Source organism: Hyperolius riggenbachi, chromosome 7 (assembly GCF_040937935.1).
Source record: "Hyperolius riggenbachi isolate aHypRig1 chromosome 7, aHypRig1.pri, whole genome shotgun sequence".
Lineage (NCBI taxonomy): Eukaryota > Metazoa > Chordata > Amphibia > Anura > Hyperoliidae > Hyperolius > Hyperolius riggenbachi.
This window is the reverse complement of record NC_090652.1, coordinates 289,797,147-289,824,502: the sequence shown is the minus strand read 5'-3', so window position 1 is coordinate 289,824,502 and position 27,356 is coordinate 289,797,147. Positions and strand designations below refer to the sequence as shown.

The window sequence follows — 27,356 nt, the reverse complement described above, 5'->3', positions numbered from 1 at the left end:
GATCCTGCATTAGCTGTACTACGCATACAATTAATTATCTCCAAAGTTTATTTTTGCTTCATGTTTGCTTTAAGTTATGTTTACTACACAACAGTAAAAAAAGAACATTTGAGCCAGCAGTTAGTGCTCCAAACAATTTAACAGTGATAAAATAAAAACACATAAAAATAAAAAAAAATCTACACATTATTTTAAGGAATTTCTTCTAGATTATATTTTTCTTCTTAAAATGCTAAAGTTTGTCATTTCACACAGTCAGATATCATTTTTACAAACCTTTTAAAGCTTCATCAATGTAGGTCTTGTAATAGAATATTCGAGCAACATCATCATAATCTGGGTTGCTGTCCATTGCGAGCCCACTTTCTGTGATGTAGATCGGGGTATCCCCATATTCTTCTTTTATCCAGTTCAGCAGTCTCCTCATCCCCCAGGCAACTGCCCTGAGGTTTTCTGCAGCTGCTGTAGTAGGCCAGTCATTTTCAAATTCTTGTACAATATCCATGTCGTTCTCGAAGGATGGAGGATTTAGCTTCGTAGTTTTGTGTTGAACTAGTTTGGTGGTGTAGATGTTGATAGAGAAGACATCAGCTGTGCCCTGGATAAAGGCCTTCTCTTCCTCTGTAAATTCTGGAAGTCGGGAAGATGGGAGACCCTGGAGAGCACTCTTGATGGCCACTTGGCTCTTCATGGCTTCGGGGTAATCACCATTTTTGAAGATGGGGTGCGCAAACCACCCTAGAGTAAATTGCAGGTATCGATCTGCTGCTTCGATGTCTCTTGCCAAAGTGAGGTCTTTGGGTTCCACCCAGTTTGTGTTAAGGCTAACTGAAATCACACCACCTTGGCTTTCTCGATATCTGTCATCGTAAATATGGTAGACTCTGGCATGAGCCTTTAGCAAGTTGTGTGCTACTCTGTATGGAGCAAAACCCGGGTCATCTTTTACTGCAGGTGGGTATATACCAACCCCATAAGCAGCAGCTGCAATGGTGTGAGGCTCATGGAAAGTCATCCAGAACTTGACTCTATCTCCAAATGTCCTAAAGCAGAAGTCAGCATAGTTCTCAAAGGCATCAAGAACTACATCCTTCTCCCAGCCGCCCAAGTCTTGCAGGGCTTGAGGAAGATCAAAGTGATAAAGTGTCACCATGGGAGTTATGTTATCTGCTAGTAGACCATCAATGAGTCTGTTGTAATAGTCTACACCTTTCTGATTTGGTGAACCTTGTCCAGTAGGGAATATTCTAGACCAGGAGATGGAAAAACGATAACTGTTCACGCCAAGGCCTCGGAGCATGTACAAGTCGGCATCCAGCTGGTGGTAACTGTCACTTGCTACATCACCATTGTGATTTGCAAATATATTTCCAGGAATATGTGTAAATGTATCCCATATACTGGGCCCTTTGCCATCTTCGTCCCATGCCCCTTCCACCTGATAGGCTGATGTTGAGGCCCCCCATAGGAAACCTTCTGGAAGAGTCGCATAATGATACATGTCTCGTGCAAAGGCAGTCTGCCCCGAAAACTTGTCCCACACGACTTTTGCCTTTGATGGGACATCTGAGGGAGGTTGAGGCTCAAGCTCTTTAGAATGTGGCCATCTCGCAATTGAAACTTTTCTGGCAGTCTTAGTGCTTGGGAAGCCATTATTCTCGATGATGGTGGAGAACAAGTAAGCAGATTCTTTAGGCGTTCTTTGTCTGTTGGCATTTTGGAATTCCACGTAATGTAATCCAAACCTCTGGTTGTAACCTTCAGGGCCCTCAAAACCATCCAACAGGGAACGGACAACATATGCTCCCACAGATACACCGTCTGTCTTGACAGCTGAAAGGACATTATGGGAGAATCAGTTCAAACATGTGACACATAAAATGGAACACCCATTCGTTTTTTTACTCTAGTTTTCTTTGCTTTTTTAGCTTTGGGTAGCATTAGAAGCGGTTCTTTAAACCACTCAGAGATTTCTTGTTGCTTCTCAGTTGGAGTGATCACCCTCATTTCTGGGTCCATCTGACATGATAGGAAATGAGGGTATATCTTCCACAGGAACACACACTCTACTAAAACAGTGTTTCGATTACTTTGGCCTAGAGGACCCAGCACGTCTTTTTGCAAATGACACAATGGGTGTAAAAACAGATTTGGAAATCTGTATTAGATAAACATTAATATTGACATATTACCTTTTAGCAACCTCAAACCAATTATCTCCTAGTGCACTGCATTTTGACCTGATCCGGCAGAACTCAGTGTCCTGTAAATTCTTGGAATGCTTTGCTGTCTCTCTGCTAGCAGAAGATATAGAAACTGAAAGGCAGAAGTCCTCTACTATTGTTTCACACCGCCCCCTAGTGATTAGTGGCCATAAATACACATTACAGCAGTACTAATTAGTAGCAAGGAAATGTAACAAAAACAGAAATTTAAAAAAAGGCGAAAATAAATTGGCCTGGAGCACTAGCAAGCCTCTAAATGAATTGGCTGCTAAAGGGTTGAAGCCCAATTAATCGCAGAATTATTTGGTCAGTTTTAAGGTGCTCATGCACAGGGCCGGTGCTACCATATAGGCAAAGGGGGCAATTGCCCCAGAGCCAGTGAGCGCTGCCAGGCCCCCGCATGTCCCCCTGACTTGTGCTCCCTTGGGCCCCTGCAGCATTTTGCCAGTATAGCAGTTCACCTGTCAGGGTGCATTGCACCATCCATGCCCCCTGTCATAATCTTCGTTGGCTGCCTCTTCTCAATGACCCATCGGCAAATCATTACATAACAACATGCACTGGGTGATGAAGAGGAGGGGCCCCTGTGAAGAAGAAAGTGAGACAACACACGAATGTAGCAGTGCAACTGAACAGGTGAGTTTCTATACTGCTAAAAACTGTGCAGGGACACCGTGGTTTAGGTGAGGAGGTAGATCTGAGTGGACCACCTCCCAAAATGCAGGCAGCACGGTGGCATAGTGGTTAGCACTCTCGCCTTGCAACGCTGGGTCCCAGCCAGGTCAACATTTGCAAGGCATTTGTATTTTCCCCCTGTGTCTGTGTGGGTTTCCTCCTGGTAATCTGGTTTCCTCCCACGTCCCAAAAACATACAGATAAGTTAACTGGCTTCCCCCTAAAATTGGCCCTAGACTACGATACATACACTACATGATACATACATAGCCATATGACTATGGTAGGGATTAGATTGTGAGCCCCTCTGAGGGACAGTTAAGAGGAAAAATAATATATGCTCTGTACAGCGCTGTGCAAGATATTGGTGCTATATAAGTACATAGTAATCTCCATAGATAGCTGTGACTGTGCCACACCCACTTAAAGAGGATCTTTAGTGAAAATAACAATGAATAAAATTGCTTTTTTTTTTTACAATATTTGTTTATAGATAATTTAGTCAGTGTTTGCCCCATTGTAAAATCTTTCCTCTCCCTGATTTACATTCTGAAATGTATCACTGGTGGCGACATCTTTAGTTCTGCCAGGTGATCAGTGTGGAATGTTCGTTACTGAGAGTTCCATGCACAGAGGGAGATACTGCTTGCTTGGCGGTTGGAAAAAGCCGTTATTTTCCACAATGCAACGAGGTTCATAGACAGCAAACTGTCAGCACCATGGTAATGTTATCACACTGTGTGAGGGATTTCACCACAATTTTAATATCAGCCATACAGAACCCCTCCCGATGATCTAGTCAGGAAAAGGTAAAGATTTCTCATGGAAAAGGAGGTATCCGTTACTGATTGAATTGATGTTCAATCCTTGGTTACAGTTTCCCTTTAACTTCTTGCAGACCGCACCATGACGATTGGCGTGAATGGTTTCCTATGGGCATTGCAGGAGAGCATCTCCGCTTGGAAGGCGGAGCTCCGCCTTCAGTCTCCCAGCGGCAATCGCCGCTCGCAGACTGTTAGATGGCGAAATCGCCATCTAATTAGGCTGTACAGCACTGCGATCTAAGGCAGCGCTGTACTGGAGACAGCGGTGAGCCACGGCTGTCCCCCTGGGACACAGGAAAGCGATCCGCTGTGATAGGCTGATGGGGAGAGGGAGGGAGGGAAAAAATGCACAATTTTATTTAAAAAAAAAGACTAAAAATATTTAGAAAAAAACATTGGGGGAGCGATCAGTCCCCACCAACAGAGAGCTCTGTTGGTGGGGAGAAAAGGGGGGGGATCACTTGTGTGCGGAGTTGTGTGGCCCTGCAGTGAGGCCTTAAAGCTGCAGTGGCCCATTTAGTCAAAAATGGCCTGTCACTAGGGGGGTTTAACACTGCGGTGCTTAAGTAGTTAAATTCAGTGCTGCATGATAGTACTGCTCCTGCTGTTATCTCTTTCTACTAGACAGCTACTGGTCACTTGTCTCTTGATTAAACTTTTACAACAGTATTTTTAGCACGTTTGACGTGAAATGATAGCATTTGGGCTCTCACTTTACTTATCTGTTACATGTTGCATTTAGATTTAAGCCAGAAATTGGATGATGATTTCACTTTGACAGGAGTAATGGAGAGGAGTGGGGTACACTTCATTTTTGCTGTGCAGCTTTAAGCTTATACTTAAAGAGGAACTCCAGTGAAAATAATGAAATAAAAAAAAGTGCTTCATTTTTACAATAATTATGTATAAATGATTTAGTCAGTGTTTGCTCATTGTAAAATCTTTCCTCTCCCCGATTTACATTCTGACATTTATTACATGGTGACATTTTTACTGTGGGCAGGTTATGTAGCTGCTGCTAGCTGTTTTGGCTGTTAGAGACAGCTGTAAACAGCTATTTCCTGTCTGTGAACCTTGTTACATTGTAACAAACTGCCAAAAGTACCACGGTACTCAGAGCTTCTTGTGGGAGGGGTTTCAGCACAAAATCAGTCATGCAGCGCCCCCTGATGGTCTGTTTGTGAAAATCAATATATTTCTCTTGTAAAAGGGGGTATCAGCTATTGATTGGGATAAAGTTCAATTCTTGGTTGGAGTTTCTCTTTAAAGAGGAACTCCAGTGAACATTTTACTGTTGGCAGGTAATGTAGCTGCTGCATGGTTTTTGGCAGTTGGAAACAGCTATTTCCTACAATACAACAAGGTTCACAGACAGGAAACTGCCAAAAGTTTGAACTTTTCTTGTGGGAGGGGTTACTTGTGGGAGGGGTTTCACCACAATATCAGTCATACAGAGCCTCCTGATTGCCTGTTTGTGAAAAGGAATAGATTTTTCATGTAAAAGGGGGTATCAGCTACTGATTGGAATAAAGTTAAATTTTTGGTCGGAGTTTCTCTTTAAACAATGCAGAGGGCGAGGCTTAGAATGAGGGTATTCTCTGCCTGTTTATTCAAAAGTTCTCTTATAGAGTAAAGCCTAGCTCATACATGCAATTTTGATTGGCTAAACATTGGCCAATTTTACCGCCTCCATGTAGTTTGAAAGCTTACCTAAAAAATATGTTAATATTATTCAAAATCTGTTGACCCTTAAAGTACACGGAAATGGTAAAATTGGCCAATCACTGGCCAATCAAAATTGGAGGTGTGCATGCACTCTTATTTCAGGAAAGAACAATTTGTCAGCTGTAGGGATGTTGCTATTTACTGTACTACTCAAGCTGCAAATAACAGACAATGAGAAGGTCTGGGTTTAAATATGTTTAACTGACTAGTGGAATGTTTTTTAAATTGAGCTCTCGGTATGAGCAGAAGGAAAAGTGTTACCTTTAAGAGCTTCATTGATGTAGGCATTGAGGTACTCCACCCGGGCCGTGTCATTGAACACATCTTCCGTACTGGATGTTGGCATCCCATTGCCAGTTATGTACAGTGGCACACCGGCATTCCCATACTCCTCCTTGACGTAGTTCAGAAGCCTCCTGAGACCCCATGGCACCACTGAGATCCATGGAGAAGCTGTGGTGGGCCAGGATGGATCTGCGGATGTATTAAATCCACCAATACTTTCATAATCGGCAACACAGCTAGGGCTGCCATGGACATTGACCAGCCGAGATGTATAGTGAGAGATGCCCAGAAAGTCTGCAGTGCCCCGGATGTAGGTCTTCTCCTCTGCAGTGAAGGTAGGTAATGGAGCCACTGCTTCAGGACACTGGGTGGTCTTCTCGTGGACCTGTGTCTTTAAAACCTCAGGGTAGTCTCCATTCACCAGAATAGGATGAGCAAACCATCCTAGCATGAATTGGAGATATCGCTCTGAGGCCGTCACACTTTCAGGGTCATCGGGATTCTCCGGTTCTGCCCAGTCTGAATTCAGAGAAATACCCACCTGTCCATTCTGCTCAGCCCGGTAATGGTCATCGTACACATGCCAGGCCTTGGCGTGAGCCTTTATAATGTTGTGAGTCACCTGTGAATAGCAAACGTGATAAATGATGTAACTCTAGTGAATACAACTCACAACATGGTACACCAATGCAGTATGTAACACCATGCAGCCTATTTTATAATTATATTCCAATTTAAGCTGTAGCACTCTGTGTATTTCTGAAGAAGTCAGATTTGTTGAACAATGTTAGTGAGCTCTGATCCTTCACTAAAGTCTCCCGAGGAGATCAGATTTGCAGTAAATCGGAGAGAAGGCATCAATCCTTGCTTTTAGGGTTTATTAGTGGATTAGTACAGGCATACAGTGACGTAACAATCGGGGCTGCAGCTCCTGCATCCGTGGGGGGGGGGGGTCCATCTGGGGCCTGCTCAGGGCCATTTTGGGGGCAGGAAAGGCGACAGCATGAGGGAGAGCATTGGCCCCCACATCGGTGGGGAGGAGGGCCACTCCCCCCCCTCCCTCACCTCAGTGCGCTCCCCTCTTGCATTAATAGGTGGCAGCAGAGGCAGCAGGAACACAGGCATGCATCTGTGTTCCACCATTGAGGTCCGATCTCTAAGTGCCACATGCTACTTCCTGATAAACAGGAAGTAGCATGTGGCACTTAGAGATTGGACCTCCACGGTGGAACACATAGAGGTGTGCATGGGAGTAGCAATCACCCCTACGACCCCTGCCATCATAGGGGCCAAGAGGCTTTGGGGGCCCCTTCTCCATCTCCCCACCTGCAAGTGCAGCCAATTAGCAAAAAAAACCTCCCCATTCACTCACAAAAACTGGAGGAGCATGGGTAATTTTTTCCTGCTTCCAGAGGCTGCTTCACAGCAGAACACTCTGCTGCCATTCACCGGCTCCCGATCACATAGCCTGCATTGTGTTCGGGGGTCAAGGGGGCCCCATGATATCAATTTTGCAGGGGGGCCCTATTAAGTCTAGTTACGCCCCTGGAGGTATGCCTGTGTTCCTGCGACCGCTGCTGCCACCTATTAATGCAGGAGGGGAGTGCTCTGAGGTTGCCCCCCTCCCATTGCTGTGGGGGCCAATGCTCTCCCCTCATGCTGCGACCCCTCCTGCCCTACAAAACGGCCCGGGGGGGGGAGAGTCATCCAAATTTCTGCAGGGGGGGGGGCAGTGATTTCTAGTTACGCCCCTGCAGGCATATCATGCAAAGTACATCAGTTTCATGGTATTACCGCTTTCTCAGAGACCTCTGAGTACATCCACGGGGAGTGGAATACAGCAATATCTAAAGGCCAAGCAATTAGTGACGACCTTCTGCCTCTGACATTTGAGGGCCTGGTATTTGTCATCTCTTCTGAGGGGGGGAGGAGGGGCATTTTGTTCAAATTGGTGTGTTGGCACTTTACGAGAGATTAGAGACTTTTGAGTTGAAGTTTGGGCACTCGGTCTAGAAAAGGTTTGCCACCACTGCCATAGAGATACATTTGTCACAGCGCTTTGATGATTGCCGGTGATCTGCAAAGCACTGAAAAGCTCCCTTATAGGTTATCTCCTCAGTGGCAGCACAGACCACCCTAAACAACGCTTGAAGGAAAAAGCTTGTATCACAGATTTCCCTTTAAGTCATTTTACTTCTTTTCATTGGGCAGAACTTTAGTCTATAGATAATATGTACCCATGATTGATAATGGGTGCAGGATTTCTACACTGAAGGAGAATTTCTACCTCCACTTTACCTTAAATGAGGCGTTTCCTGGATCTTTAATCCCAGGCGCATGTTCTCCAGTCCCGTAACCAGCATAGCTGACCACCCAAGGCTCATGGAAGGTTATCCAGTGCTTCACTCGGTCTCCGAAGTTGTTGAAGCAGAAATCTGCATAATCAGCAAAGGCGTTGATGATGATGTCTTCATTCTGCCAGCCACCTTTTTCCTGCAGGGCCTGAGGAAGATCCCCGTGGTACAACGTCACCATCGGTGTGATATTTTCTTCCAGTAACCTGTTAATCAGTTTATTGTAGTATTTCACCCCAGCTGAGCTGACTGTGGAATTGAGTCCTGTTGGGAAGATACGGGACCAGGAGATGGAGAAGTGGTAGATATTGGCCTGTAGACCCTTTAGGAGATAGACGTCATAGTCAATCTTGTTATAGCTGTCGCAGGCCACGTTGCCTGTGGACTTGTCATCAGCTTGGCCACTTTGCCCAAACACATCCCATATAGATGCTCCTCTTCCTCCCTCAGCCCAGCCTCCTTCTACCTTGAAGGCTGCAGAGGAAGAACCCCAGAGGAAGCCGCTGGGGAAAGCGCCAGACAAGAATTCGTCACGAACAGCTGGCGTTTGACTGGAGAACTTCTCCCAAACTGTGGTGAATGATGACCTTGAGGATGAATCCCTGACCAACGGCTTCTGTGATCTGCAACACAAGAAATGGGACCAATGAAAGCACTGCATACCAAGTTCTTTATCAACGGGGTTGGCCTAATCCACCTAAACCGAAGTCAGTATTATTGTATTATATTGTATTCAATCCATACCTTGGACTACTAAAGGCCAAATAAAACTGAAACAGCTGCCTTCAAGCTGAAATTGACCTGTGTAGAATGAAAGCGAAGTCACGCATTTGTAAATAATCGCTATAAAAAAATAAAATTGGTGCTCCACAAGTCTTTCACTAGCTTAATGTTAATAACCAATATTTTTATATTTTTTTACAGCTAGCTATGAACTTTTCAAACTGATTTAAACTCAACACTTCTTGGCAACCCTAGTATGGATGCTATTGTATTTACATACCATGTTTCCCCCCAAAAAATAAGACCTACCCCCAAAATAAGCCCTAGCTTAATTTTTCAGGATTTTTTGAGGATGCTCGTAATATAAGCCCTACTCCAAAAATAAGCCCTAGCTACAGTTCATTAAAAAAGTCAACAAATAGTGTCCAGACACTACAGTATACATATAAAAAGTGAAATCAATTGACAATAAAATGCAGCAGAACAAATAGACCATTTGCCAAGGAAAGCAGACTCCCCAAATGAATCACACTCAAAAGACCCAACGACTAGATCCTAAACAAGATTGGCAAGTGCCGGGCTCTCAGTTAATGTAGATGTTGAACAAGAGATGGATTAAGATGTAATGGAGCCCTAGGCAAGGTAGAAGATTTGGGGGCTTCCCTTGTGGACCTTTTGTTGATCTGAAATAAAGAGAGGCCAGAGAAGGTGGCAGGTGGGCCCTTGACACCCACTAGGCCCCAAGCACCTGCCTAGGTTGCCTGGAGGATGATGATCCTGCTCTGTTGAACATAGAAAAAAGAAAAGGAGACACGAAAAATTTATGATGAAATTCACGGTTTGGGTTCCGAAGTGTGACGACATGACTATATTTAAATACATTTTGATTTTGGGGTTTTTTTGTTCAAGAATAAATGTAGATTGTTGTCATGGAAAAATAAGATATCCCCTGAAAATAAACACTAACACAACTTTTAAAGCTAAAGTGAATATAAAACCCTGTCTTATTTTCAGGGAAACACGGCAGCACTGGCACTTTGTTTTACAGCACTTTACTAAGTACAGTAAACACCATTCATATTAACGTGGCCATACATCTAGCGATTTGGCTGTACGATCAACCATTAGATTCCATCATTTTATCGAATCAAAAGAAAATCGCGTGTGTTTTCTAGCCTGCCCAATTGATAAAAAGTGGCTGATATCATGTCGAATCGATCTGCTTAGTCGATCGAGCAGAGTGGAAGATATCGGTCTGTCGCACAGGAACAGCTACTGTTCATATGTCATTCGATCGACTCTATCAACATCAGCCAGATCGATAAGTGAAGGTGAATTGCATGGGATATCACAACCATAGAGGCAAAAAAGACAATTGCCCCAGGGCCCCAGAGCCTGTAGGGACCCCCAGTGGCTACAAGAAGAAAAACATTTTTTCAAAAAGACCTTATAGTTTTTGAGAAAATCGATTTTAAAGTTTTAAAGGAAAAAAATATACATTTAAAAACCCGCCGACTTTAACGGTTAATAGCAAAGCCCCCTTAAATGCTAAAAACCCTAAATTTGCTGAATATATTAAGGGGATCATTGGGAATAAGAGGAATTTTTCTTTCTTCAAAAAGACCTTATAGTTTTTGAGAAAATCGATTATAAAGTTTCAAAGGAAAAAAGTATACACTATATTTAAATGTGGTAAATGTCACTTTTCAGTAGCAAACCTCACGGTAGTGTAATTTTACATATAACAAAAGAAAGAGCAATGAATTTCCTGACGGGGCTTCCAGGGGGTCCATATGCAGTACGTATGAACCTCCTGGAAACCCCTCCGCAGCCGCAACGCTTTGGCCAGGGATCGCTATACAGCCGCAATATGGCTGTTGAGGGGCCCCCAGGTTTATTTTGCCCTGGGGCCCCATTGTTACTAAAACCAGCCCTGGATATCACTTGTAGCGTGTGGGCCACTAGTCAATTGACTTTTGATCAACCATACTGAATTCGGTCACTTAGTGAAGTCGATTGCTTTGTCTATTGAATCAAAATCGCTAGATGTATGGCTACCTTTACTAACTGTTCCTTGAAGAAACTCACAGTCTGTTATCCCTAATGGAGCCCAGAGTCAAATGAAAGCTAATCAGCCTATTGGTAAGTTTTTGGGAGGAAACCCCAGCATCCATGGGGAGAGCATACACACTGCAGTCCAACGTTCTGGCCCAGAATCTAACCTGTGGAGCTAGTGTTGGAAGGGGTGAGTATAAACCACTGCCATACAAATTGCATGTGATCACTGCCTAACACACATTTTTCTTCTAGTATTTGTGGCATGAAAGGTTCTTCTTGTAAAATTATTATTATTTACTATTATTATTTAGTATTTATATAGCGCCAACATCTTCAGCGGCGTTGTACAGAGTATATTGACTTGTCACTTAACTGTCCCTCAGAGGGGTTCACACAATCTAATCCCTCCATAGTCATATGTCTATGTATGTATGGTGTAGTGTATGTATCATAGTTAGGGCTAATTTAGGGGATAAGCCAACTAACTTATCTGTATGTTTTTGGGATGTGGGAGGAAACATGAGTGCCTGGAGGAAACCCACAGAGACATGGGGAGTACAAACTCTGTGCAGATAGTGCCCTGGCCGGGATTTGAGCCGTGGACCCATCACTGCAAGGCGAGAGTGCTAAACCACTATGCCACCATACTACTCATAATAAAACTTCCAACAGGAAACGCTGGGGGAGGGTCTGGAAAATGCATTCTTTAAATGGTAAGTGAGTTTATTAGCACTGCATTTTACATTTTAATGCATATACCAAGGTAAGTTTTAGTTTTTGCAATAAATATGTAGAAATACAAGGTTCAACATTTGATTATTTCTGGTGCTAAAGATTCGCAGTTGCTGCTCACTTTTCTCTCCTCCCTCCCTGAACCCCGCCCCCTGCAGTGGCACGAGTAACACATTGCATAGGCTGTCGGCCAGTAGGGAGGTGTGGCTTCAGCAAGGAGAGCACTCGTCCCCTCCCCCAGCTGCTTATGCCACTCCAGGGGGAGGGGTTTTAACTGAGGGATGGGAGGAGGATGAAATGAACAAATCTGCAATGTGGATATCCTCAACAATCAACTGCATTTTTTTTATGCCCAAAGCTGGAATTTGTTTTTAAATAAAATGCTTTATATATTAAAAATATTACATTTAATGACAATGTATCCAGAATAAAGATAACTGTACAGGAATTTAAAAGCAATTTTCCAGTTAAAGTGAACCCGAGATGTAAATAAACTGATGAGACAATTATATTTATCCTACTATTCCTAAAAAATTACTTTTTTTAAGTATCCCATGATTTTATTTTAAATTTAAACATTTACAAAGTAGGATGAATGTTTTACTGTCTCTAATCAGTGGTAGCCTATGAAGTGTCCCAGAGTTAGAAAAAGGTCAATAGTTCATGCCTTTTATCTTTCCCTACCCTCAGAAGTTGTATTCTGTCAGGAAAATTATTATGGATCTAATTTGCTTATCAGTGATGTTTACTATATTCCCGTCAAGCTACCCACAAGACAGAAGCTGTCACTAACATGCCTAGAAATTAACTCTTTCAGGCTGCAACATAAAACAAGTAAAACAGCCAGGCTAGTATTATGTTTTATACTGTAGTAGCAGTAGGGTATTGTACCGTGTTAGCCATCAGTATACTGTACTTACACATGTTTATCTCATCACGTCACATTTCGCCTCGGGTACACTTCGATCGCGGGCGCGCCCCCGTGCTGTCCCCCGGTAGCCCTGGGATCAGTGAACGGGAATTCCCGATCACCGATCCGTGTCCCCAGCAGAACAACCGAAGCTCTCTTACTAGAGGCTTCAGTCTTTCTGCAAAAAAAAAAAGTTTCCCCATCCTCCTTGTGCTTCCGGTGATCAAGAAGCACAAGGTGAAAAAAATAAACTCAAGGTGGCCATCTTGTGGCCAAATAGTAAAACTTAATCTACATACATTTTACATTATAATGTACACATATAATAACATTAAGAATTAACTGTTTATTTCTCACACCAAAATATTACCCAAATAAAAATTTTAAAGGAAAAAAAAATTACAACTAAAAAAAAAGCAACATAAATAGTTACTTAAGGGTCTGAACTTTTTAAATATGCATGTGAAGGGGGTATACTACGCTTGTAAAGTTGTAAATAGTGATGGACGCAAAACTGAAAAATGCCCCTTTATTTCCAAATAAAATATTGGCGCCATACATTGTGATAGGGACAACATTTAAATGGTGTCATAACCGAGACAAACAGGCAAATAAAATACATAGGTTTTAATTATGGTAGTTATGGATTATTTTAAAGCTATAATGGACGAAAACTGAGAAATAATGAATGTTTTCCATTTTTTCTTATTAATCCTGTTAAAATGCATTTATAAAAAAATAATTCTTAGCAAAATGTACCACCCAAAGAAAGCCTAATTAGTGGCGGAAAAAACAAGATATAGATCAATAAATTGTGTTAAGTAGTGATAAAGTTATTAGCGAATGAATGGGAGGGGAAAATTGCTCTGATGCATAAGGTGAAAAATCCCCGCGGGCTGAAATGGTTAAGTAAGTGAAGTAGAAATCACACTTACCCTCCTTTCACAGGCGATGCAGGGAGTAAGTTGCTGACATCATATCCCAGGATGGTGGCACCTGTATCGGCTGCCGCTGAGAGGAAATGAACACATTTATTCATGGCAATATGTGTGGACACAACAGGAAGACACAGTAGCCCAGCACAGAGCAACACACTAAAAATTCTTCAAAGACACCAGAACTGAAACCCAGAAAACCAGAACTCTTCAACTAAGACATTTAATCTAACATTTACTTCTTAGAGAGGGAAGCCTCAGCATCCTAATGAGGCTTCCCTCGGTTGTTCCAAGCCCCCCGTTGCTGAGCACGGCTTTCCCTTGTTGATGAGCATGGCCCTGCATTCACATCGGGGCCGCAGAGCTCCTCTTCCTGGTGTAAGTGCGTGCAATGGCTAAGCCCGTCCCGCCTGTGCATGTGCAGTAGCACGGAACCCAAGGCTCCATGCTACTGCGCATGTGTGGGCGGGCTTAGATGGTCATTGCACGCACTTAAACCAGGAAGAGGACCTGTTTCTATAAAGGCTGTTATGCTGTTACATATCTTTTAGAGCAGAGAGGAAGTTCTGAGTTCAGATCTGCTTTAAGCTGATCCCAATCACAAGTGTAGTTAAAATGTTTAAATGATGGTTTAAAATGAGGTTTAAAATGAGAGCTTTCCCACTATCAGTTCTAGTGTTCCCATCATTATTATGACACAGCCCTGGTGGTTACATCACATGACCGCTTCCTACCTTCATAGAGTTTAGATGTCACCATCTCCAGATTGTCCTCGCAGTTTGCCAGCGTTAAGCCAAAGATCAGGATCTTCACATCGTTCTTGAATGCCTGAAAAAGGAGAGATCAAAGTGAACCAAGTCTTTTCAGTGAGAATCTGCTTCTGTCGAGAAAAAGAGCAACTAACATTTACTGCATCATCTTCTGTACATGAGGAACACAGTTATTCCTTACGAAAACTCTCAACAGGAAGGCCCAAATGCAATTCACTTTTTCACCGGAGTTTTCTCCTAGGAGATAAGATTTCATCTTCGACTTAAAATGACTTTCCAGCACTTTTCTACTAAAAAAAGTCACAAGTAGGTGAAAAAGTATTATATAAATTATTTTGATAATTTTCTTGCTTTCTGGTGGCTTAAAAGGCATATTATTGACAAGTTTAAAAACATCACCTAGGAGAAAACTCAGGAGAAAAAGTTAATTGCATGTGGGCCAAAGTGTCAAACCTGCCTCCGATTGTTGGATTAGTTTGGAAATTATGAAACAAGAGCCTCCTCCAGCTTCCTACACTGTCTAATTATTTGTGCAGCCTGGTAGAAGTCCTTAGGTGTTTGTAATTAACAGAAATACATAAATGGTTGCAAAGTGAGGCGCAAAGAGTATCCAAAGAAGCGGGTTCTACCTGCGAAACGCATCCCAAAGTGAAGTGTACCACAATAAAGACCATGCAGTTTTTACTAAATTAGACCAATTATGGCTTCTGTTGGGAGGTAAGTCCACCACTACCTCCCATTTTAAAAGGTTTTTAGTATATTTTATCTTTTGTGGCACCTCTGCTTTTATACAAAGTCTAGATTTTACAAGATGACTTTAGGAAAAGATTTATGTGGCACTGACACAGCAATATTGCGAGGGCTCCACTCGTCCTGCCCTGAGCCCCTGCTGGTCCAATCACTTTAAAGAACATTATCCTCGCTCTTTGTTTTGCCCAATAGGCTGCCTGTCAAGTTTGTCAAGTGACAGGCAGCCTATTAGGCCAATCAAAGTGCGGGGACAATGTCCTTTAAAGTGATTGGACCAGCAGGGGCTCAGGGCAGGATGAGTGGAGCCCTTGTCATTTCCAATTAGCAGGCATAAATTTGTAGCGCTCGCTATGCTACTCTGATAAGGTGTATTAACTCTGATAAGGCACACTATTTGTTACAGTGAATCAACCCCCTGGAGTGCTATTTTTTTACTTTGATCTTCTCCTTAAAATTAAGCTTTTTCTTAGAGCCAGATTTACACTTGTTTTTGGCATTGCAGTACGATGTGATGCCCCTGCGTCATTGCTAAAAACCTAACTGATATATCCCTGTGAGTGCTGCGGCACCGATGCAGCAATGCATCATGGGGATCACATGCTGCAGGCCAGCTGGGAGGAAATGCTGTCTTGGGGGAAGCAGAGGGAGGTAAGCGTAGTGCCTGCAATGCACAGCCTGATGTATCTGATAACGACCACCTCAAACAATACTCTTGCATGTATACAGCAGCCCCAAACGAACGACTTCCGCTTGGCTACCAGTCCGACAGCGGATCACCTCAGCCAAGCGATGGACGATTGCTTTGTGCACGCCGCTCGCCCCGCCTGTCATGTGACATCCCGAGTGCGCACTCCGCCGTCTTTCCATCTCCCCGCATAGCAACAGAAGGAGTCGTCAGCGATGTTCCCTGAGGGATCTTATCCCGATTCCCAATGGGCAACATCAATCAGCCTGTGTGTATGGGCCTTAAAGGGAATGTCTTTAAGCCTACTTACGGCTGTATCCGTCACCGCAGCTCCGCTCTCAGTCACTGGCTCCCAGTTGCCTTCAGTGCAGAGGCCGACCTCACCAGGTTGCCCTCTACAGCGTCTGCGCGAGCGCCGCTGTCAATCACGCACACGCGGTCCAGAGTGCCTGTGCAGAACACTCCGGGCCACGTGTGCGTGATTGACAGTGACGCTCGCACAGGCGCAGTTGTGGGTGACCTGGCGAGGTCGCAGCTCCTGAGAGCAGAGTTGCAGTGAGGGACATAGCGGCTGCCAGGGGCTGGAGGAAGCCCCGGGTAAGTAGACTTTTTTTTTAAAGAGCTCGAACATTTCCTTTAAAGAGGAACTTCAGTCTAAACAAACATACTGTCATTCAGTTACATTAGTTATGTTAATTAAAATAGATAGGTAATATAATTTTTTACCCACACTGTTTTAAAAGAACAGGCAACTGTTTGATTTCATGAGGGCAGCCATCTTTTTGGTTGAAAGGAGGTGACAAGGAGCATGAGACACAGTTCCAACTGTCCTGTGTGCTGATCACCCCTCCCAGTTGCTAGGCAACGTGAATAACAACATAGGAAATCCCATCATGCTTTGCACAGCATCAGGGAAAAAAAGCCCGAGCAGTTTTCTTTGATGGGTGGAGCTTAGCTAAAAATGCAGCAAAAAATTATGCTTTGGTAAGAAAAACAAAGTTCTGATGCTGTGAGACTGTTAAAGCGGTATCGTCACCATAAAAATCAAATTTCAACAGCAACTGGTCTGAGTGTATTAAGTGATAAAGATGCTATTTCTGCATTCAAAACTTTCAAAACTTTTACTGCTGTTATGATTTGGAGTGATCACATACTTAAGGAGCACTGGTCCTTTAGTAGTCGTTGCCAAAGAATTGCATGCTGGGGGTTCTTTTTATATATAATCTATTCCTCCTCTTCCCTTTATTTCCCTGCTAGCTGCTTATCTGAAACACGATCCCCTGCTCACTTGTGTTTACAAGCAAGGCTGAGGCGACTCCGCGATTGGAGGAGACAAGAAAAAAAATAAAGGGCAGAAATGACATTACGAGTTAGCCTTAACTGTGGGCAAAAGACATGACCCCCACCAGGAACAGAATTCTCGTCATTTACTATAAAACATTCACTGAAATCAAAATGTGGACAGTATAATACATGTGTTATGCAAGTAGCTCAAGTATTTATCTACTTATATATATGTTTTTCCCTGGCATAGTATGGCTGATCGTACTGCTTTAAAGAAACACCAAGTCTTTTCAGTGCTGCTGAGTAGATTTTTAGTCCGGAGATTCACTTTAACTGACCCTGTTTGAAGTTACAGTTAGGCCACCAGGTAATAGGTGTGAAACAAATGAGGACAGAAATACTGACAGCAGGAATGAAAATCATTACATGCAACACTGCAAATGGTAAATATGATAAAGACAAATCACAACAGATGGAATGGGCCATACACAGGCAATACTCGTTATATGCAGTTGGTGTTCAGTTCATGCGCAAGTCAGGTGGAATGGGACATACACACATAGCTCCCAACTGTCCCTCTTTCTTCCTCCTTTGTCCCTCTTTCTTCCTCCTTTGTCTCTCTTTCAGCACTCATGTAACAATTTATGTGAATATGTGTATTTTTTTGTTTTTACTGAAAAATGTGTTTAATTGGCTCCAAACTTTATTCCTATCCTTCAAATTGATAAACTTCTTATGTTCAAATGTTAATATAAAGAAAAATTAATGATGATAGAAAGGCCCAATGTGGTTTGAATTCTAAAATTACATATTTTGCTTATGAATTTTTAGTAGCATGCGTGGCTAGGAGGTATGGTGAGGACGAGATTAGAGGTGTGGCAGGGGCATGTCTTAAAGTGCAGGTCGCTCACAAGTCACATAGCATACTTGTTCCCCTAAGTTAATGGGGTAACGCTCGAGAGAGGTTAGGGTGGGTACAATGAGAGAAGCCTACACGAGGCGTACCTGCTAACACGTATTACTTTTGTGAGGAACTGAAGTCTGCAGGATTTACCATTAGGCACTGTAGGCACATGCCTACAGGCGCCTGATGATGGAAAGGCGGCTCACTCTCCTCACCAAGTGCTTCCGGCCTTAGCTATGTAGAATCGTGATGAAGGTGTAAATGAGAGGTTACTAATCCTGCTCTTGGCATTCCACTGAGCAGAACTCCCTTCAGTCAGGGGCACCTCTAGCTACCTAATACTAAGGGACACCTTTAGCTTTCTAGCACGGGCAAGGGAAGTAAGGGAGAAGTTAGCTGGGCCAGCCAGCAATGCAGTTTGGCGGGGGTTTGTTGGTTCATGGAGGGCGGAGTCTAGGGTGCCAGGACAACTGTGCCTATAGGCTCCTGTGATGTAAATCCGGGCCTGGATGTCTCTATTGCACCTGTGTATATGGGCTGAGAAGTGCATACGCTTACTCTGTGCATTTGCAGGAGGTAGGAGTCTGTTGTTCACACATATATAGGACAGGTGCTGCTTAGTCAAGAGCACTTGCTCTTTATCTACCCATGTGAGGATGCTTTAGAGACACTGAAGCGAAAAAATAATAATGATATAATGAATTGGTTGTGTAGTACAGATAATTACTAGAACATTAGTAGCAAAGAAAATATTCTCATATTTTTATTTTCAGTTATATAGGCCTCAATTCACTAAGGTTAACTCCTGTCTTTAATAACTCTTCTGAGCTGTTTTACAATTATCACCATGGTGATATAATTGTGATAACTGTAAAACAGCTCTGAAGAGTTATTAAAGACAGGAGTTAACCTTAGTGAATTGAGGCTATAGTTGTTGTTTTTTTTTTATAACATTGCATCAATCTCTAATATTTGCAGTTTACACACTACTCAGCTGTGAGAATCCGCTCAGCTGCCTGCGCAGGCAGGCAGCCTTTTGACCATTGTTTAGGTTTGCATGCTGCAGGACTCTGGAACAGAGACCTGTCTTTCCATTGCAAGTGCTGGTCTGTTCTCTTGCTGGGGAATTTGCATACATTCGTTATGCAAATCCCCTACCTGCCTTCTTTGATGACTGGCACTATAAGAGCTTTATGTTTCCCAGAAGGCTTGGCTGGACATTTCCTTTCCATGGTCTGTTCCTGATGGACACTGCTGGAGTGTCAGCCATTGCTATCTAGTATAGTTAATTCCTGGGGGTTGCTTTTGGCTCCCCTTCTAGCCCAGTCAGGTTGTATTATCTGTATTGCCTGTTCTGTCTTGTCTTGCCTGTTGCCATTGTCCTGCCCCAAAGGTGGTCGACAGGAAATGGTTCTGATCTCTGTTCTTGGAGTATAGCTGGTGCAGCGGTTGCTACCAGCTATCTCTTCTGTTCTGTCTCCTGGGATTGCGCTAGCCACTTTTCGCTAGCGCTGGGGATCCTTCTGTTCTGTCTCCTGGGATCGCGCTAGCTACTTTTCGCTAGCGCTGGGGATCCTTCTGTTCTGCTACTCTGTACTTGGATCGCGCTAGCCACTTTTCGCTAGTGCTGTGGATCCTATCTCTCGCTTGTCCCTGTTTTCGTGTGTCTGTCTTGTCTGCTACGCTTGCTGGAGGCTCGGTGACCGTTAAGCAAGCGTACGCGTCCTCTGTTTCATGTTTGTCTGTCAATGGTTAGTTAGGCGTGCTTGTCTCTATTGTGCTTATCACGTGGAGACCGCGCATAACCGCGTGCACTGTTGCGAATGAGTGCGGTGTCCGCGGTTAGCTAGCGTTTGTTATTTTCCTTGTTATTCTCATTGTATTATTTGCTGTGCCTTTGCTAACCTCGTATTCTGTTCTTATCTGCCTTGTGTCACGTCTGGCGATCGCATCTCTCGCAATCGCGTTCCTATTTCATATCTGCTGTTGTGTGTGCGCGGTCGCGGGGTGGCGACTCGATTGCCGCACACACATACAACCTGTCCCTTTGCTCGTTCTCATTCGCAATCGCCTCTCTTGCGATTGCGTTCTGCGCTTCGTACAATTCCTGTCTGGCACTTGTGGAGGTACAGAGGATTGGTTCCTCTGCACTCCCCAGCGCCATCTGCCGACAGGAATTTCCCTCTACAGGTGCGTAGCACCTTTTGCTGGGTGCCTGCAAATATACGCTTGCGGAGGATTTCCGCCGTGTCAGCGCACGCGTTGTGCGCTGATCACGGAGAAAGTTCCGCAATCGTTACATCAGCATTCTAAATGATTTTACAGAGCAGGCCAGTGAACTTTTGAACCCTTCTCTGTAGAGAAAAAGAACATACGACAGACAGTTGAGATAATAAGCTTAAGAAGACAGAGCTCTCTGCGACTTTGAAAGTCATGGAGCTCAGTAGCTCTTTTGCATAGATAGCAACTGGAGTTTCTTAACTCTTCCTGTACTGGAAACAATATTAGACTTATGTCTCTGCTCCTAATGTTTTATTTCTTGGCTGCACTACCCAGCCAATTCATTATATCATTTTTTTCACTTCAGTGTCTCTTTAAAGTGTCCCTTTTTCTTATCCTAAAAAGTTGGGAGGTATGTACACAGGCAATGCTCAATGTCCTCAATATAAGGATTTTTATCGGTTGTAGGGCTGCACAAATTTTACCTGATGGGTTTTCCACATTGACAGCTGTTCAGGATTTTGGCAGTTATATTCCAGGTTTATTGCCACAAAATTCACTGACTCCTGAAATAGAAACGTGTATGATAATAAAAGTAGTAATAATTAGCTCATGCTAGAATTCAGTACGAACATCTGTACTTTGTTAGAGTTGATCTGTGAAAGTAGCAAATGTAGCAAATTTTATGGAGAAGCATATGATCAGCTTGTCAGGTTCTGATTTGCTGTGATTACAACCTGATTTAGGACACCCTGACGAAGCTTCCAATTGGGATGCGAAACACGTAAGTAGGCAGAGCTTATGCAGATGGGACACTGAGGTATGTTCTCTGCCTCACGACATGCCTCTGTGTCCCCCCACCGCCACTCTCTGCCCCCCCACCACCGTGCTATAGCCTCCCGAAATTAGAGACAATATTGTCGCCATCTCGGAAGGTAATGGAAGGAGCAGGGGCGTTGCAGGGATCCTCAGAGATCCGGGGCACTTTTGGGCACTCCAGCTGGAAAATGGGTGTGGCCACACACCATAATGTAGGTGTGGTCATAGGCCGAGCCAAATTTGCATAAACTTAACAGTAGTCTAAGTAGGCCTTCCCAGCAAAATTTTGGACGAAGCCCCTCTCCTTTAATACAAAAAAAAATGTAGCATACGGTAAATAGGCAGTGCCACTTATACATAACTAGGCAGAGTTACCTGCCTTCCGTACTGGCTGGTCTGGCTTTCTGCTGGGTGGGCTGGCCTGCTGCCAGGTTATGTGGCCATCTCCCCATAGCATTCCCTGACCTTCTAGTGGACCCCCTCTCATGCTCCCACGGGCCTCCTAATCAGGCACCACAACTCCCAGCATGCCCCCATAGAAGAACCACAACTCCCTGCATGCCCCTATAAAGGCATCCCAGTGCCCAGCATGGCACCACAGCATCCAGTATGCCCACATAGAGGCACCACAGCACCCAGCAAAACCCCAATTGATGCACCACAGCTTCCAGCATGCCCGCCATTGAGGCACCGCAGCTGACTCTGCCTGGGGTGGGGGACATCCAGGGCACCCCAGAATAGATACGGGGCACGTGCCACTAATCTTTGGGGCTAGCAATGCCCCCTGGGGAGAAGAGGGATTCCCTGCTCAAAACGCCCACTAGGGGCGTTTCTGCAGGCTTTCCAGAGCTGCCATTGGGCAGCTCTCTTTCCCTGGCCACGCCCCTGCCGCTCCCCGCCTCCCTGCGCGCTGGGAGAGAGAAATCTCTCTCCTTCCAGCGTCATGACCCAGAGGTCATAAAAGTGAAAGTGGGGCAGTGCGGGCCTCAGGAGTGGCGGAGAGCGGCGGGGATGGCGCCCAGCCCCCTGGATCAGGTAGCCAAGGGTTTTTTTAAATTATATAAGCCCACCTCGGGCTCTCTTTAAAGAGAACCAGAGATGAAGCAACCTCATGTATTTTACCTTATAAATCAGTGGGAACATGACAGTAAACACCTAATCTGCTCTTTGTTACATTGTTCTCTGTTTAATTTGCCTGTTATCACCTCTAAGATAAGAATCCCGACTAAGCAGTCGGTCTGGCTTTGCTACAGAATAATTATAGCTGAGACTGTGTTCTTTGCTGTCTTCAAGTCCAAGCCTGCCCCCTGCTGGCTTTGCTCAGGAATCATTATAGCTGAGTCATTATAGCAAAGCCAGACTCAATGCTCAGTCCGGGATTCTTATCTCAGCTAGATAACAGACACTTTTAGCAGTGAGGATGGAACAGAGAGCACGGTAAATGTTTTCTCTAATGTTCCCACTGATTTCTATGGTAAAATACACAAGGGTGCTTCGTCTCTGGTTCACTTTAAGGGAGACCCCCATGCAGGTGTGTGTGGAGTGATTGCGCAGACGCGTGTGGTATGCTGAATTAATTCTCTCACCAGAGATATATCAGTCTTATAATTGGTTTTGCCAAGTACTTTAACCATTTGGTTGCAGCCAGCGTCATGGTTATTTTTCTGCCTTAGTCACTTGTTTTTATTACAAATGAGGATATGTAGAGTTTCCATTATTTTATTTATCGATGAGGGATGGTCATTGGACAAATTTTGTATCTTTAATAAAGCATTGATATACTTGTGAAGGCCTTGTGAGTGACCTGTTTTTTTCATGTATTAGTCACACTTGCTGATTACGCCTGCACAGGAAATGGGGGCAACACACATGATCATGACCAGCAAATCAAAACCTGACCAAAGTGATCACATGTCTCATCCATGGGTTCTGCTACACAAGAATCAACACTATGCTTTTTAGCATACAGTATATGAGAAAAATTACTGGGAGGGGGAAAATTTACCATGAAAGGTGACGGATTGGCAAGAAATAGGTCCATATGATTCAGATCTGCAGCTATAGACAACTGTCCACCTGAGAAAACGCAAACACAAACCATATAAGAAAAAAAAAATGTTGTTTTCTAGAAACAATTAAAAGAACTTCATTTTTTCGTCAGTATATAATGGTTAAAGAACTACTACCACAAAAAAAAATGTAACATTTAAAATATATACATATAAAATGTACATTTCTTTCAGAGTAAAATGAACTATAAATTACTTTTTTCCTATGTTGCTGTCACTTAGAGTAGGTAGTGAAAAATCTGACAGATTTGACACATTTTAGACTGCGTGTCTGTATGTGGGAAGACAGGTGTTTTTTTTTTTTACAGAGAACATGCACATAGTCTTTCATGGACCAATCTGACTTAACCCACCTAGCAGCTAATGTAGAGAGGACAGGAAGCAAGCTGCATGTCAGCAGCAAGCATGAAAAAGCTCCTATACTGTGATTTATTTATGTACCCTCCAGATTGATGTTACAATTTGCCTAGCTCTGTTGTGGGTTTAATCGGGCTGTAATGTGAGGATGCTAGTATAAACTAACTGTCATAAATACATGTTTTGCTGTGTCATATTATACCCAGTGTACCCCACAGAGGCACCATAGCACCCAGCATGGCACCACAGCATACAGCAATGGGGGTATGATGGGTGCTATGTTGCCTCTGTGGAAATATCGGGTGCTGTGATGCCATGCTGGGTGCTGTGGTGCCTTTATGGGGGCATGCAGGGAGCTGTAGTTCCTCTACAGGGGCATACTGGGATGCCTCAATGGGAGGTCTGTAAGAGCATGGGAGGGGGTCCACTAGAAGGTCAGGGAATGTTATTGGTGGGACAGGCAGCAGGCCAGCCCACCCAGCAGAAAACCAGACCAGCCAGCACAGAAGCCAGGTAACTCTGCCTAGTTATGTTTAAAGGGAACCTAAACTGAGAGGGATATGGATGTTTCCTTTTAAACAATACCAGTTCCCGGGCTATCCTACTGATATATTTGATAGCAGTGGTGGCTGAATCACACAATCACAGACCTGAAACAAGCATGCAGCTAATCCAGTCTGACTTCAGTCAGAACACCTAATCTGCATGCTTGTTCAGGGGCTGTGGCTGAAAGCATTAGTGACACAGGATCAGCAGGAGAGTCAGGCAACTGGTATTATTTTAAAAGGAAAGATACATATCCTCTCAGTTTAAGTTCCCTTTAAAGGACAACTGTAGGGAGAGGTATAAGGAGACTGCCATATTTATTCCTCCTTAAGCACTACCAGTTTCCTGGCAGCCCTGTTAATGTATTTGGATGCAATAGTGTCAGAATAACACCAGAAACAAGCATGCAGCTAATCTTGTCAGTTCCGACATTCATGTTGAAAACACCTGATATGCTGCATGCCTGTTCAGGGTCTATGGCTAAAAGTATTAGAGACAGAGGATCAGCAGGACTGCCAGGCAACTGGTATGTCGCAAAAGGGGAAAAAACATGGCAGCCTCCCTACAGTTGTCCTTTAAGTGACACTGCCTGTTCATGTGATATGCTGCATTTTTTTTGTATTAATGGCTTCATCCAACATTTTGCTGGGCAGGCCTACTCAGACCTCTGTTACGTTCATGTAAATTTGCCCAAAGGTGCCCTGGATCTCTTAGGATCCTAGCCACGCCCCTGATCAGTCATGTGCTACAACAGGCACATATACTGTATTCCTCCTAGTCTATGCAATATATAACGAGGGTACACTATGCCATATAGACTGTGATGGTTCACTATGACCATTCTCCCTGCAGAGAATATGTAATGTTTATGATACGTCAATCAGTCTGCCTGCACTAAACCTTCATAGTACAGTATATAAATGTGTAATGATAATGATGTCAAGCGGTTCAGACGCTGGGTGTTGCTCGTTGTTTCTATAGTTAGAGGGTGTTTTGTGTCCCGTATTCTGGTGCACAGTTAGACTTCTGGAAATGAACAGTCCCAAGGGCAGTTGGACCGCAGCAGTCGGCTGTTTGTTGGCACTGAGGGGTCTGGAGGAGGTGCTGGACTTGTGCCTTAGGTAAGACAATAAAATGAAACTTGTCTGATTAACCTTCCTGGCGGTAAGCCCGAGCTGAGCTCGGGCTATGCCGCGCAGGAAGATATCTCAGCCCCTGGTGGAGCGATTTGCTCCATTTAAAATGCTGTACGCGCAGCTAGCACTTTGCTAGCCGCGCGTACAGCTCGATCGCCGCCGCTCTGCGGCGATCGCCCGTACGCAGCGGCGCAAGAGGGCCCCCCCCCCCCCCCCCCCCGCCAGAGCCCTGCGCTGCCCGGACCAATGAGTTCCGGGCAGCGCTATGGGCTGGATCGGAGGTGTCTGACGTCAGGACGTCGGCTGACGTCCATGACGTCATTCCGATCGTCGCCATGGCGACAGGAGAAGCCAAACAGGGGAGCGCGTTATATACGCGTTCCCCTGTTTGCTATTGATGCCGGCGACGATCGCACTAGAGGGACACATGCGCCCTCTAGTGGTGTTTCATGTAGCTACCACTCTGGTAGCTTTACATGAAACACAAAAAAAAATAATAAAAAAAAAAAGGATTTTTGCCAATTTGGCAAAAAAAAATTAACCGCCAGGAGGGTTAAAGGGGCACTGCAGCAAAAAACTGTAAAATTTAAAATATGTGCAAACGTAGACAAATAAGAAGTACATTTTTTCCTACGTAAAATGAGCCATAAATTACTTTTCTCCTATGTTGCTGTCACTTACAGTAGGCAGTAGAAATCTGACAGAAGCGACAGGTTTTGGACTAGTTCATCTTTTCATAGGGGATTCTCAGCAAGGCTTTGATTCTTTATAAAGATATTCCCTAAAAAGGATGATGCTGGCCATCTTCCCTGCTCCCTACACAGTTTTTTTTGGCAGTTGGACAGAGCAACTGCCATTCACTAAGTGCTTTTGAAAATAAATATATCCCTGAGAATCCCCTATAGAGAGATGGACTAGTCTAAAACCTGTCACTTCTGTCAGGTTTCTATTACCTACTGTAAGTGACAGCAACATAGGAGAAAAGTACCGTAATTCATTTTACTCTGGAAAAAATGTACTTTTTATTTGTATATGTTTGCACATATTTTAAATGTTACAGTTTTTCGCTGTAGTGCCCCTTTAACCAGTAGTGTGATGACCGGGGAGTGAGGGCGTTGAAGTGACGGGACAGATAGCATGGTCCATAGTCAAAGTGCCGCATCGCTGATACTAGTCTAGAGCCTGTTGTCACACAAACTCTCCATAGTGCGTAAAATCAGTTGTGTCAAACATTAACTCCTATAGTATCATCCTGAAAACCTGATGTCAGAGACCTCCAGATCTTCTGTCATTGGCTTCCGATGGTTGGATCGTGTCCGCTGAGCTGGTCAAACTAATGGATCCACTATGCGAGGCAAATCAGTCTCAACTGCTAGCTTTTTCGGCGAGAGAAATCATTTTTTCCTTTTAGTGCTAATTAGTCCAAGCCTTGTTAGGATTTTTTCTCCTTCCTCTAGATCATCTGATATGAGGGTGCAGGCTAGTGTTAGTATTATGCTAGTACATTACTTTCTGTTTGAACTCGATGTCTTTGTTCAACCCATCTATGTAACTACAGTATGTCCCACCCCTTGACTCATACCACTGGAAGATCTTCCCATCACCCTTCAGTGGTTTTGACATTGTGGTGATCAGTTTATGTAGGCATATACTTTTCCAGCAGACAAATGAGACATCCAGGTCAGGCATATCAAGCTGTGCGAAAGTTTCATTTCATGTTTCTTGTGGTTGCTTTTACTTTCTTTTCTCTAACCCGGTGTAAATGAGTTTTGACCAATGAGGGAGAAGGAAATGGATGGGTGGAGCTGAAGGGGTATATAAGCAGGCTGCTGTGTGTTGTAGGGCAGTCAAAATAATCTGAGTCTGAGCACATCTCGTGTAACCTGATACAATAGAATGAGCCACAATTCTGCTCAAGATCTGAAGTTTATGTTATAATGAAAGATCCTGACAATTGTCACATTTATCACCCGGAACATCTTATAAGCTATGCAGCTTATCACCAGTGGAATCTCCTCCTGGGATTTCCTCTCAGATCGGTACAGACAAGAGTAGCCATAAATCTATAATCTTATCTACATCTCCATGGCTCCTGTATGCCGTCTTTCTGTAGGATCTCATGGTAGGACTTCCCAGTGGATAGAATAATCCTATTTATTTTACAGTGCCGCCGCTAATCTTTCTGTTTCTGCTTCGCTTTAAGCCGCATCTACATGCGTAGATGAGGCGGCGATCTGGCGGCTCGATTAGCCGCCGGATCGCCTCTTCCGCGTCCCCGCTCGCCGCGCGTGCGCCGGATTCGATTCCCCACTCGTCCCGCCGGCGCAGCTTATCTTCCGCTTGATTCCCTGTCATTGTCCCCTCGCGGGA

At 44.1% G+C, this 27,356-nt stretch overlaps 1 protein-coding gene across 1 annotated transcript in view; it reads right to left on the bottom strand.

Moving 5' to 3' along the window:
- The window catches only part of LOC137526171 (uncharacterized), a 131,285-nt gene extending 105,490 nt beyond the window's left edge, over positions 1 to 25,795 (bottom strand). The window contains exons 1-8 of the mRNA XM_068247391.1: positions 25,668 to 25,795; positions 22,884 to 22,954; positions 20,545 to 20,625; positions 14,181 to 14,274; positions 13,447 to 13,522; positions 8,033 to 8,711; positions 5,711 to 6,356; positions 277 to 1,833 (exon numbers count right to left, since the gene is read on the bottom strand). Coding sequence (XP_068103492.1) covers positions 277 to 1,833; positions 5,711 to 6,356; positions 8,033 to 8,711; positions 13,447 to 13,522; positions 14,181 to 14,274; positions 20,545 to 20,625; positions 22,884 to 22,919 — 3,169 coding nt within the window. The 5' untranslated portion in view covers positions 22,920 to 22,954; positions 25,668 to 25,795. The remainder of the gene's footprint in view (positions 1 to 276; positions 1,834 to 5,710; positions 6,357 to 8,032; positions 8,712 to 13,446; positions 13,523 to 14,180; positions 14,275 to 20,544; positions 20,626 to 22,883; positions 22,955 to 25,667) is intronic.
- Positions 25,796 to 27,356: the final 1,561 nt, after the last annotated feature.